Raw genomic sequence first — 14,704 nt, forward strand, 5'->3', positions numbered from 1 at the left:
GTAAAGGGGGGGGTTGGTGGACGGAAATCGAGCTTTTTTCAAGTCCATTGCATGTACAGACTAAACTTTCCATTCAGCAGCATTTCCCTATCAGAACTCTGTGATCACAAACACGGAAAAGTTGAGTCGGTTCAGCGGTAATAAACACTTGGGGCTAAAGTACATTTGATCCAGCGAGGACACCATCAAATTGTAAAAACTGTGCAGAGTACAAATACAAGCAGATAATACAGCCTTTGAGGTCATAGTAAGGCTGTCAAGGAAACAAATTGTTTTCCTAGTAGGTAGTTTTACTAGGGTGTAAAATTATATTTTAAAACTGTAAACTGTATTTTAAGATTCATTATGTCGCGTATGAAAGATGTTACCATGTGATTACTTCACTTCCTGTTCTTTGTACATTTAAGTTATGATATGTCTAAAAACTGGGGTCAACAAGTGTGTTTTGTCTTCAAAGGTTTGAGTTTAAAAAATAATAATTCAGCCTATTTCAAGGTCTAAATGAACAAGATTGAAACAATGACAATGTACTGCAGTATTGAGAAACAGTAGTTGGTGCTCACAGTCTTTTTTAAATCAGATGAATCAAAGTGAAGCATTTCTTATATTCTTGTGAGACCTAAACCTGCATAGAAACAAGTGGCATCCAGCCAATTCAAAACTATCTAGCGGGGTCTGACGTTTCTTAATGTGTAACTGTCAGTCGTGCTGCCTGGGGTTGCCCTTGCTAAACTAGCGAGACAGATGACTGTTTAGATAAGGACGTCCCCAGCGGGGCCCTGAGAGCCCCGATGACTAAAGAGCAGCGACTCCGTCAGTGACACCTCACTTTCACCCACTTCGGACACAAATACTTATATAGCCCACAAATTCCTTTTAATTCAGGTAAAAGGCCCAAACCATGAGTCTGGAGCTGCTCTGAGAGATGAGGGTCATCAGAGATTAACCCATGGCACTTTAGCAGTGGGGGTGCAAGAGGGGAGTCGCAGCGGAGCACAACAAACTACTTAGCCACCACAAAACATTCCAGCCCCTTCTCAGCTGCAATCCAGTAATGGATACTTCCTCAGCTCCTCGATTGGTCAAAATGTTTTCATACAATAATTTAATTCAGAAACACATTTACAAAGCAGGAGTAATCAATTTTAATTAGTTGATTTTTTTTTCATTCGCATAAAATGTAATGTACTGCCATCGATCTCCTTTGTTCTTTAATGCAGTGCCTCTTTCCTGTAATACGAAGCTTTTCTTTTTCTTTTTTCTTTTCTTTTACAGTCAATGATGACATTCTGTGACAAGCAGTGCTCTTCAATATAGACGATGAGCTTTACTTAACACAAGAGTGCTCACAATGCAACTTTAAAGCAGGGGGAAGTGCTAAATTATGTGGTTGTACTTTTTGAAATGTGCAACGTGTGAAAAGTTTTGTAAAAAATGAAACTCAATCATATGATTTTTTTTTTAAATACAATAAAGCTATACAACTGAGTATAAACTCTGGTTACCAATATTTTATTGCTATCATAAAAAAAATGTAAATCAAAAATTACATATTTGTTATTATTACCTTAAAATAATTGTGTAAAGTTTTTTTTAATTGAACAAAAACTGAAGTGGGGAAAAGATTAAAAGTCTTAAAATGAGACATTACACATATTAAAAAACGTGGTCATCATTGCTTGCTCTCTTGAATTTCATAAAAACATCATTTTAGTACATATACTATCTGAAAATCTTTTTAAAAAGAAACATAATGCTCGGAGATAAATAAAAACTATTCAAACAATTACATTTGGAATTATAAGTTTTTTGCCAGAAACTGATCTGCAGTAGTCATCTAAAAGTTATTTTGTGAACATAAATTAGAGAAGCAACCGGCTTCAGTCACATAAACAAAGGCTTAACTTAAAAACTGCCACCGCTCTATTTGTTGTCCTTCATATCATCAAGGCCCGCCAGCCTTTCACAATCAATTAGTTGATTGAGGCAAAACGCAAGCGGCACCAGCAGCAAACAACGTGAAGCTTGTGTCCAAGCGACACACCACAGAAGTTGTGTAGTGGTGTCAGAAGAAGAGCTGCCTCCGTCACGAGCAACTTACAGTGACAAGCCTATCCTCCTCTGTTGATCCAAACTGCTCCTCTCACTGGGAAGACACCAGCCCAGTGACACACACACCCTGCGACACACACACACACAGCGAGGCAACTTGAAGTGAACTTCTGCGATGGGCAAATAATGCAGGGAGCTCGGGTGAAGATGCAGAGAGTTGGCATCAGTTTTGTGTGCAGTCCTTTCCGCCTGCCAAATAGACTAATAAAACTAGAATAGAGAGGGCAGCGACAATAGGGAGAGAGGTGTCCTTTTATTGATCAAATGATTCCTTCTTGGGTACACTGTGCCACCAAATGAGAGTCTGCTCACAGAGACAACCAGGCAGTTTGTGACATTCCAGTGACATTATAATCGCGCGTCAACCCATTTCCAGTCAATAGGCCGAATGCACTAATTGTACGTCTTGGATCAACAATTTCATGGTCTTCAAAGGGGGCAGGAATTGATGGCATGACCCTCCACACGGGGTGAGACCCCTCCATCCTCAGCGAGTGCCACAGCGAGAAGGAGAGGAGAAGGATGGTGTTAAGAGAGAGGCATCAAGCCAGGAGCGCAGCCAGAGAAGATTAACATCGCCATCTACTGGTCAGGGGTGGTAGAGGTGGAGTCAGAGGGGGGAGAAAAGCCTGGCAGTTCAACCTTGCGGCCTGTCTTTCACTGAGACCTGTCAGAAACATTTAGACACACTTGCCAAGACAATGGGCCACACATCTACAGAGGCAGATACGTCATCCTGAAATCACCATCAAATGAGGGAGGAAACTTAGGGCAGCAGGACTTCGCTTGGTTTTGGAGAAGGAAGAGTCTGTTCCTGATCACACTAGGGTGACAAAGACAAATGTTGGCTAATTCTGCTTTTCTGGAGGCTTCCAGCTGCCAGTAACAATCTAACCTCGAGCGTAGGATAAGCATAAAAAGATTGCGGTGCTGAGAGCGTCAGAAAATAACACTCATCAGGGTCGCAGAAGTAGCAGGGCTCTTTCTTCACATTTAACCCGATACCAGAGAGGATACAAACACGACAGCTCGTCAGATCAAATAATAATTCTTCATTTCAACCTTTCTGAGCCAGGGAGGCTGCACACTAGAGATTTCATTGGCTATAAAATGTCATAAAGCGACAAAAGCATGTGTGACATTTGGTTTATGCCACACCTAAACATTATCCACCTCTTCTGAGAAGTTCAGACAGAATTTTCAGGTTTTGCAACATGTTTGCCAGATTGTTAAGAACTTTATGTGACGTATAAATTATATAATTTAAAACTACTCCCTAACAACTCCAACCTTTTGCCTTAAATCACAGATGTCACACAATGTTTGTGCATTTATGATCTTTCTGTAGATCTCAGATTAGTAGTCTTTTAAACATAGTTGATCGCTCTCCCATAAAAGGTGTCTATATTGTACAGGAATCTTAAAAAAAACAAGCTTCCCTCTACTTTAAAAGTAGGTCTATCAAAATAGAAAGATTTAATCAGCATCAAAACAGCAGATAAAAGACGCAGGAGAAAAAAAAATCAGAAAGGAATGCTGCACAGCACCCATACTTTTTGTGACTACGTGACAGTCACAGGCAGTGGTCAAGTTTGACTCTTTATCTTGGTTGATAAAGGTTGATTGGAGTGTTGCGCTGAGAAACAGAGAATTGAGCATCTGAACTCAACTCACGTGGTGACGGGGGAAAATACATGTTTTACCGGGCTCCTCCAAAAGAAAGAGGAGTGGAGAGAACCCACAGTGAACCACTATAATGTCACACAGGGTGGCGTGTTACAGCAAAGGGGCTGAGTTGGCAAGCAGCTCAGCAGCAGACGCGCACCTGTTCTGACATTTTCTGTCGACCTTGACACAGAAAACACATGACAATGCCACTCTGTGCATTTCACAAGTACAGGCTGTCGAAGCCCTTCCCCTTTTCTTGTCCCCAACCTAAAACTACTTTCCAGGCAGCATGGAAGAAAAGCATGACGTAGAGCAAGGGACAACCAGCACTAAAGTCAAATACTGATAGTAAATATCAGTGAAAACAGTGAGGGAGGTTATACACAAAATCTGATACAAAGTCATTTTTGAGGAAGACCAGAGAAGTGTTCTGCTTCCAGAGGGTCGCAGGCCACCAATAACTCCCTTAAAATTCAAAATTCGACAGTAAACACGATCTGAAAAGGGACACAAAGGCCTCAGCCTTTCTTCTTTTTAGTCAGGTTCTATCATCTCATTCTCACCCTTTCTTTTGAAGTTCATGACAGAGCTACAATGCATTCATCCAGCTACTATTTTAATCAAAGAGAAAGCAAAGTAGTACTGCCAGGAGAGCCGCACAGGAAAACAAATGCAATCTTCCTGTTAATCACTGCATTAACAAGAAGTCGACAGACTTGACGCACTTGCCAGGGAGGGGGAGCCAGTCCAGGTGTTGGATAATTGTCAGTTGTGCAAGTGGCTTTGGTTGCTTTTTTACTGTGCCAGCCTCTGTTTCACTGCTGGTCTACACTTGTGCCCCACCTTAATGATAGCTTTTAAAAGTCCTCTTTCTACTGAAGGCTGCATACAGACACTAAGAAGTCTTGGCAAGTGTTTCTCCATGCTGACTGCAGTGGACTATGTATGAAGGATTAGACGTCCTGCTGCATTCAGTGCAGCTCTATTTTAAAGTATGAGGAGTGTCTTATTTAAATGAAAGGCCAAAAACCACTTTAAAAAACACATACAGGCTTCGTAACCCTTTATGGAAAACAAGTCCATATATCCTCTTCCTGGCAAACAACCATATATTAGAAACGTCACAGTAGCCCGGAAAAAAACAACTTGCCAAGACAGCAACTTGTCAGAAATGATTCACGTGTTTCTTTGATTCTTAAAAAAAAATCCTTCATCTGTAGGTGAGGAGAACGTAATTCTGAAAGGATATGAATTACAGGCGAGGCTCAACTTTTCATTATAAAAACACTGGAAACTTTACCGTTCACTGTCAACGCACAAACACATCACACATCTCAAGTTAGGCTAATTAGAGTGCTACATTTTCACTTAAGTGCTCTTATTTTTGCAGGTTTTAAGATAATTTATCTCAGTTTCTGTATTCTGTCACTTTCATTTTAGCCTGAAGAGTAGCCCACTATCTCTTTTTTTCAGATTCCCCAGATAAAGCCACAATCTCAGGGCGCCACACACAGAGAAACTCCGAAATCCTATTAGCATTTTGCTTTCATTATTTTTAATCAAACCCAGAAAACTGACACATATTAATTAATATCCATTACCAGTTTTTTTTTGCCTCTCTCCCAGAGAAGACGTTGGGGGGGAATAGAAGCAATTAACTTAACAAAATAATCAAAAAAATGGTTTCAGAAATCCCTGATAAATGTCATGTGAGGTCCCGTCTAAATGTAAGAAGTGCAATACATTCTTGCTGTCATATTCCATTAAACTGCTATTACAGTCTTGATAGAACTATTAGTCACTACATTATTAATAACATTAATGTATTTACATTTTTGGGGTACAAGCCTGCTTTCATGCAATAATTTATGAACCAGACTTCAGATATGTTATAAGGCTCCACATCTAGGCTCTTTTGTGTTTATTATTGATTGTGAAAACAGTCAAAATTCCAAGCCATATCCCCCTCTGCCCTTCCCCCCACCCTCTTAATGTATTGGAGTGGGCTGTTTACATTAAAGGACTGGAATAAGTGCATTTACATCTGAAGCATAACTTCATAATTTACATTCCAACATTTATTAGAGGTGACAAACGAGCATTTGGTCCACTCGTGCTTTTCCACAATGCAGCACTCATTCAATCCATATAAATTACAGCTGGGCTAGGGAGTGCAAGAGCAAATTATTTTATTATATTTATGCATGTATGACTCTATAGGGGGTTACTAAGACAAACAGGGAATTACTTGATTAGGCCAACTATGGTTAACAAAGAAAGAAATATGAGACTGCAGGTTAGGCCAATCAAATGTCAGCATTATTTAAATTGTTGGCCTCAATTCAAAAATGTAAAATACACAGATCTTATTGTAAAAGCTTAAGATCAATAAGACTGTTGTATCTATAAAACGGGTAAACTGCAGACTCCGTTGTTGACTTCACTTAACAGTACACAACTGTGTATTTTATACCGTATAAAGGGCTCTTTTATGTATTGCAGTCCCAATAGCTTTCGCTGAGCTAGAACTAATATTATTCAATTAAAAGAAACTTGCCTAAAAGGCAGTATTATATTACATAATTAGACAGAGCAGCATTTTCAGAAGTGTAGTTACAAATGCGCTGAGGGGATCCCAGCATTTGAACAAATATCTGGCGCTGTAGGGGAGCTTGCCGACAAATTAACAGCTAATAACTTACTGGGAAGCCAGATAAAGAGAGAAAAAAATGTTCCCCAAAGTGTCAATTACAAACAATTTTCCTCTGATTTCCCACACTTGTGATCGTATGATGTGCTCAAAAGCATTTTGAATATTGAGCCAAAATTGCATCGTTGTTCATTTATTTATCTTCTTTTCTTTTTTTCTTTTTTTGTACACACTGGATTCATTCACAGAGAATGAATTCAGCAGCGGCAGCAGGATAGTTTAGGATAGCTCTGAAAGCGTAGGCGTATGGCTCCCTCATGAGAGCACTTGCTGGTCAGAGAGGAGACAGACGGACGGGCGCAGGAACAGGGGGAAATGAAGGGGGATTCAATCAAATTCATGTTCATTAAAATCAGAGGACATCACAAAAATTAGAAAGATGCTGACAAATCAAAGGGTCTCAGTACCTGAATTACCATAGTCATTTACTTATTAAAGCCAGGATGCTTCCTGTCAATCAAGAGCCATCACATTCTCCATTTGCGGCGGAAAGCCAGCGTAATTGCTTCTCATACTAATCAACACAACTTGTGTAATTATGCCTTGAAAGTGACATTGGAGGCTGAGAGCGATGTGAGCAGTCTTGACAGCGGAGACATCTCAGATTCATCGGGAGATTTCCAGCCTCGCTGCGAGGAGACAAGCCACTCTCAGACCAAGTTACTCACTCGAGCAGTTTACAACCATAAACACAAAGAAAAGACGATAAATCAAGCTGAAGTAATTACAAAGCAGAATACAGTGTATAAAGGAAGCTCGGCTCAATAAGGCCACTTTCCCAAGTATATTGAGGCAAAATGACTACGCTGTAATTAAAACTGCTGTCGTATTTCTATCATTTCTTAAGTAAACATATTATGACAGTTCACTAAATTGTGGGAGAATAGGAAATTACAGCTCTGTTACCATGCTGTTTACATTAATGTACTCGCTGAGCCGAAAACCCTACAAATAAAACCCTAAGCATTCATTAAAGTTGATTGAATTCTGCTTAATCACAGACTTTACATGTGTCTTCAGAATGAACTTTGGGTAAAACTAGCTTCAACATTCCTTCAGGCATAGGAAAACTATCCAAACCATATTCCCAGGCTGCATCTGTCACCAGTCACACTGCGGCCCAGCCAGGAAGGTCAGAGCGAGGTCAAATTACTGGAACAAATCAAGAGCCACGACATGAGACTCTATCTACATAAAATATGCATATTATTGACATACAGTGACAACAGATTCTTCTTTATATACTGTGAACTTTACAGTGAATTAAGGATTTTCAATGCTCTCATCAAAATCCAAAGATAAAGATGCTGCATTGTCGGGGTTTGACGACGCAGATCTAGTCCGGCTCAGCACATAAGGCAGAGACCACAAAAAAAAAAATGGGCTCTGTGCTCATCTCTTTCAAAGAGGTGGGAGGAACCATCGGAAAAAAGTCACCAACATCAAAAAGAACTCTGGCATGCTATGAGTAGAATAATGATTTAATCTGCAAACAGAAATAAAGATGAGAGATTTATGGCTCGTAAAAAGTTCAAACAGAAAAAAACAAAAATGTGTCATTCCTCACTTATGACCTCCAAACTTTGGCACATGTTGAAGACAAAGTAAAGAAATGCCCTTTTGTGGCCAAATGTGAGAAAAACAAGAACGGTTACAGATATAGAAAACAGAGGCTTTTACAGGAAAAGCCTGTGTGATTCAGCCTCTGCGTTCAACTCTAATGAGTCAAAAAGCATGACCTGCACTTAAACAAGAAGTCACAGCCAGAAGCTGTAAACTCATTTTCCCCATCCGAGCCAGCAACGTCGGCAGGACCTGGAAGATGTGCTCCGAGCATGCACGATAAATCTGACGTGAAATCATAATCATAAAAGCAATTAGCTGACCCTGCGCCACTCGTCCTTGGACATGACAGTGAGAATTCATACAGAGTCCTCTAAGGAGGCTGGCTGCCGGGTTGGGCGAGGAGGGGGAAAAGTGCAACACAGCAACAATAAAACAGAGGGCCCTTCTTGTATCATTAACCACCGAAACAAACAGCGCATGATGCACGATGAGTGTTGCGCTGAGAAACAGAGAATTGAGCTTTTCAAAGATAAAAACTTCGACCGCTGAAACAAACTGTGGTGGGCAGATGTTTCACATGTAAACCTATGGGCATGGGAAATTAAACACAATGATGTCATGGCATAATCATTTGTAGTGTTCCGTTTGTAGATCAGAAAGAGTTTACTTATTTCAAATGAAACACAAGAGCATGAATATTAATGTCCCACACGCCTTTGTTCTGTGCTTCTGCAGAACATGCAGCATGTTTAGAGTCACATGTGACAGGATACTAAATCTATTGACTGCGCGATGGCAGGTGATCAGATTTATTCGACTTTTCCCTTTCAAGGAGTGTGTTAGAATCTGAAAAATCTCTCTTCTCACACTCTCACAAGCACACACACACACATCATTTCTCGCCATCACTTCCCACCGAGTAATTACAGCAAGGCCGAACTAGTGGCTGCCACCTAGTGACCGTCTTCTCCAATAATCATGAAATATCTCTATGGCTCGCGCCCCCACTCGGACCATAACTCTCCTTTACTGCAGACAGCTCCAATAAAGGATTACAATTACAATTAAAGTAATGAGCAAAGAGGAAAAAAGGAAAATCTCAGAGAAGGTTCCCTTGACTAACTAAATGGTAGCCTAGTTTCTTGACAGAATGGAGTTACCATATCAGACTCATTACCGGCACCCATTTCTTATTCTGCCCTAATAATTTATTTGGGGCGTGTTGAAACCTGGAGTCCTCAAACATTTAAATAATGGTTTCGAAAGTGATTAATGTGAAATGAATTGAAATATGAATGCTCCAATAAGAGATTAACTTCTTGTTATTTTTGCTTTATGGTGGTGAGGATGTAAAAAAGCGGAAATCACTTACTGTAAAACATATTATCTTTTCTTTTCTAGAAGATTGTGCAAGTCATATAATCCAGAGAATAAAAAACAAACATGCAGAGGAAACATATTTCAACAAGCCCATGGGGGAAGCCATTGTTAGAAAAAAAGTACTGAGTCAAGACCCGAGAGTAACCTCTTGACTTCCTGGTATCAACGCTGTGTTACAGTTGTGCTACACCCACGCATAAGTGAAGTTTTAAAAAATCTCTTTTTAGCGCCAACATATGAGGAACATCTGTCTTCCTGCGACTCATGGGGCTCAGCTGAAGAGTCGTCAGGGGGAGCGGGGTGAAATGAGGAGAAAAAGAGCCGGAGAAAGACAACAGGGGACGACATCAGCGGCAATACCTTCACGTCGCTGGCTGAAACCATTTCTGTTGGCCCGTCCTCTGCTAACCTGCCAGGTCCCCCACAACTCCTGCACTTAAAACACTGTTCTTTTTTCTCCCTCTATAGTGTGATGGCTATTGCAGAGGGGCTACGGAAATTTGGAGACTGCTGAGCCAAAACAGATCACTTCAAAGCGGCTTATTTAACGCTTGCTAAATTTTTCATCACAGTCGCTTAATATCCTGGGGAAGGGGAGCTTTTGAAGTTGCTGTGAGACCGGGGATGTTCTTCTTACAATTATTTTCCCCCTCCCATTACCACCGTCCCTCTGTTGTACTCAAACCCCTAAACCTAAATACAAACACACTCAGTTAACAGAGGTGCCAAGATGGTACGGATGCAACCCCTGCACAAGTAAACCACATGCTTGCATACGCACACACAAACGCATTTCTTTTCATTTGGGTAATTTTTCAACATGTTGAGAGTAAAGGACAGGTCTCATTCTAAAAGTTTAAAGAATAAGAATAATATTTGGTGAAATGGTCTACACTCCTGTAGATCAGCTGCACATCCACACACATTTTCATACACACAAAAGTTTCTCTTTTTGTTGGGCGTGTTTACAAACTGACTAGGGTCTGATTATTTGCTCCTTCTTTTCTTTATCATATAGAATAGTAAACCAACAAATCTTTGGTTTTTAGACAGTCAGACCAAATAAATAATTTTAAATTATGAAGTGTTTTTTTATATTTTATAGACAAGATTATGCAAGAAAATAATAATAATCAGATGAATAGATAATTAAATAATTTTGTATCTATAACAAAAATATTTTCTCCACGATACGAGCGTCTCTATGAATGTTCTTATTCTTTACTTTATTTTTTATTTAAACTACAATTTCGAAAGAAACAAGTGTGGATATACTGTATAGCCGTTATTCATTCTTCATTTCCCTAATAGCAGACACATTTGTGAAAAAAAGACTAAATGTAATTTTGAATGCAGCTTTTATAATGAAGAAAATACAACATAAAATACAATATCTAGTCTCATATTACAATATTCTCTTATGATACTGGATAATATGTTGACGTATTTCGTTGTTTCAGAGCTAGCCCTGTTCTCTTTTCATGTGATCAAAGGGATTTGTAGACATATAATTATTGTTGTGATGCGTTTGGGTGGATATGAAGGCAGTGAGGACTGAGTGATCGGAGGAGACGAGGAGTGAGCGCAGGGTGTCACTGCAGGGAGAGAGCACAAAGACCAGGGAGACACCGGCGAGAGACTGGAAGGGGAAATGGCCATGGCAGCAGCGAGGGGAAGGTGTGGGGGGGGGGTTATAGATGTAGCAAGCCGGGGTGAGAGCGAGCAAAGAGCAGCGCCAGAGGCAACAGCAGCGGCTGGCAGCCACTGGTATACCAGTCAACCATGATGGAACACACACTCCAACAGTCCCTCGCTCCCTTTTGTCTCTCTATAACTGCAGGTCCGGGCCTCCCCCTCTGGCCCGGGTGGGGGCAAAGGCTGTGGCACCAGCCCCTGAGCTAAGGCCCCCTTTTGCCACAGAGGAGCGCCCACACTGTGTGCCAGGGCCTGCTGATCTGGGCGAGGTGAGTCAGAACCTGTTAACATGACTGGTGTCCCCAGCCTGACACACTGGCTTGCTTGACATGCACATGTGCACATAAATGTTCTACAAACGTGTGTGTGTGTGTGTGTGTGTGTGTGTGTGTGTGTGTGTGTGTGTGTGTGTGTGTGTGTGTGCTCTCTCTCTCCCCCCCTCTCTGCCCTACCAACCCTGCCAGCACTCCCTTTCCTCTCATCCAGATAAAATCCTTTCAGACATAAATTTCAATTATTCACCTCATCCAAATAATGCCATGTGACAAGAATTATCCCTACTGTAATAATCCACTTAACTGGGAAAGAGCAGCTCATCAAAAAAGAGAAAGGCGAAAAGGGCTTGGAAGTGAGGGTGGTGGTGGTGCGGGGAGACTTGTCAACCAGTCTCGAATCAGGACCCTCATAACAAGAATTTCTTCCCTTTTTGAGGAGGCAGTCTCGAAGCGCACTGGGATGATGAAATTGAAGTAAATTGAAAGAAAGCCTCGGAGAATGCTCCCACAATCAATAACCCCAGGATTAAATTAGCCTTGGCATGAAGGGATGATGGGGGGAGGATGAAGAGTGAATGGTGGTGAATGACATTGAGACATGTAGACTGAACAATGCAGCACTCCTGTAACCTGGATGCTGTGTCCATACAAGGACAGTGAATGCACCTGTGATGTATTCCATCCCACTTAGCGATAAGACAGTCCCGGCTATAATCATTGTCATCACTTGATGCGAGCAACGTGTAATGAACACTTCCATTCACACATTACGGAGAAATGTATTTACAACTTAGGGAACTTATGAAGAGTCGAGAGAGCCTGAGTTAAAGGGGGGACAAATATCATGTGAATATTTCTTATAGCTGAATATTAATATGACTATTATTACTACTGTAATGCAGCAATTGAGCAATATTTACAGAAAGTGGGATGCAAGGAAATTAAAATATTATTATACTGCAGTCTACATCTTTAAGAATGAATTGACTAACATTCTATGAATCTGTTTTTGAGGCTACTATACAAAGTCTATAGTTGATTTTTTTTTTTCTTCTTTATATTGGTGACCTAGAGACAATTGAAAAAATTGGATCCAACTGTGGCTGATTACCCACTCTTGAAACAATGGGCTAAAAATGAAATAGATATGTAGTAAAAGTGTTGTGCTAGACATGATTAAAGCAATGTTAGAGCTAAAATAGACATTTTTCCTCTAAAGACAAGGAACGTAGAGTACACTCTCATTATTGACTTGGGGACATCAGAGTGGTGCTAAAGTGAATGTCAGCTAATTGGAAGGCTTCACCACTTGATCTCACTGGGGTTTGGGTAATATAATCTGGTAGCAAAGATAATTATTTTGCTAATAAAAAAAATAAAAGAGTACCAACTTCTTTAATTTACTAGATCATAAAAAAGTCGACTGATTCTCAACTATGTGTTATCAATTGCATAGTGTATCTTCATTCTCTCCAAACAGCTGGTTTCATTGGAAAGCACACAATTAGTACTTGGTTGACAATCATGGCATGCAACATTCATCAATATTTAGAAGCCATAAATAATACAGGTTTTTTTTTTTTACATGGGATTAAATTAAATGTGAGTATCATTTGATCTCACCTGCAATGTCTATCATCTTATATGCACTTATATTAATTAGCCATTCTTCAATTAGTTTTCAACATTGTGGTTATCTGTCAAGTTATTTGTATAAAACACTGAGTTCTTACCAGTGCTTCTCTGGGGGGGGCCGCCGTATCATCTCCAAGCGGGAGGCCAGGCTGAGGGGATAAACAAACACTTGTATTAGACTGCCATCTACTGGAGGATGGAGGCTATGCTGGTTTTTGGAAGCAGTGATCAAATAGCAGCTGTTGTGGACAATTACTAAGAAAATGTATCCAGAACTGTACAATTTTAAATAAATGTGCTTTACTTGAGTATTTCCATTGTGTGCAACTTTATACTTCTACTCCCATACAAGGTCCTTCCTTCCTGCAGCGGTCAGACTTTATAACCAGCACGGCCCCTAGTAGACCCCCCCCCCCCCCACACACACACACACACACACACACACACACAATAACACCTCTTGTTGTTAAATACCAACTATGTGCAATGTGTGCAATATATATATATAGTTTTTAACGGCAATATATAGCTGGCTGCTAAATCCTCAGAACTGTTACAGGGTGTGTACTTTTGTAAAATGTGTAACTTTTTTTATTATAATTTCTTTTTTTATCTTTAGTACTTTTTTTGATGCATGCTTAGGTAACATTAAGCTGTCTTTGGTTCTTTTCTGCTGTAACAATGTAAATGTCCTCTCTGTGGGACTAATAAAGAGATTCTGATTCTTATTAATATCTTGACTCACTAGTAAGTTTACAGATTTTCACAAAATAAAATCAACTGTTAGGATGCATTTTCAACAGTAACGATGCAAATGTATTGATCATAAGATGCAAAATATAAAAGTACTTCAAATTACAATGTACATATTACTGCATCACCAACTATAATGATTAAAATAATACATGCCGTTAGTATACTTAGAGAAGGCCCTTATTTTGATCATTATAATTGTGTCTTTTTACTCCAGTAAAATTGTGTAAGTAAATTGACAAGGTAATTGATACTTCTTCTTTAGTAAAAATTAGTTAGTGGAAGTAGTTCTTCCAGCATAATGTAATTTTCCGTGATCATTCATCAAAAAAGCAATATCACAGATTAATGCTGCTGAAATAACAAAAAAGAAACTAAAAAATGAAATTCTTAAAATACATATATATATTTGACAGCATCAAACTACTCAGGAGAGTTTAAGACATTGCCACATACAACTACTTCACAACAGACATAATCAAATCTAGTAAAGTAAGTGGCTAAATCCGTGGTAGAAACAGAGTAGTAAACGATATACATCGACATAAACTCGATACACGTGCATACAAAGGAATACATATTTATGGCTATGCTCATGCACCAGTTGATTAATTAGTAAATAAGTAATTGTTATGCAAATGTTAGCATGCATGACAATCATTCATGACTTCAGTTCCTTACTTAATGTCTTTCCTGCTTCATCAGTCTCTTGGTTTACTGAGTCTGCCTTTTCATGGTTAATGGTTAAACTATGCTCTTTCATTCTGGATAAAATATGATTTATGCTTGCCTAAATGAACAGTGGATGTAGAGGCAAATTGTAAAGCTGTCCCTGCATACATGTTTAAGCATTGCGTTTATTTATGTGCATTTTTCTGCTTGTCAATGTTAGCAGAGGTTCGAGTGATCC

At 39.7% G+C, this 14,704-nt stretch overlaps 1 protein-coding gene across 1 annotated transcript in view; it reads right to left on the reverse strand.

Annotated features, from left to right (window-relative positions):
• The window catches only part of pex14 (peroxisomal biogenesis factor 14), a 46,641-nt gene that overhangs the window by 29,512 nt on the left and 2,425 nt on the right, over nt 1-14,704 (reverse strand). The window contains exon 3 of the mRNA XM_034209544.1: nt 13,140-13,190. Coding sequence (XP_034065435.1) covers nt 13,140-13,190 — 51 coding nt within the window. The remainder of the gene's footprint in view (nt 1-13,139; nt 13,191-14,704) is intronic.

The sequence above is a fragment of the Gymnodraco acuticeps genome, unplaced genomic scaffold (assembly GCF_902827175.1).
Source record: "Gymnodraco acuticeps unplaced genomic scaffold, fGymAcu1.1, whole genome shotgun sequence".
In the NCBI taxonomy this organism is placed as follows: Eukaryota; Metazoa; Chordata; class Actinopteri; order Perciformes; family Bathydraconidae; genus Gymnodraco; species Gymnodraco acuticeps.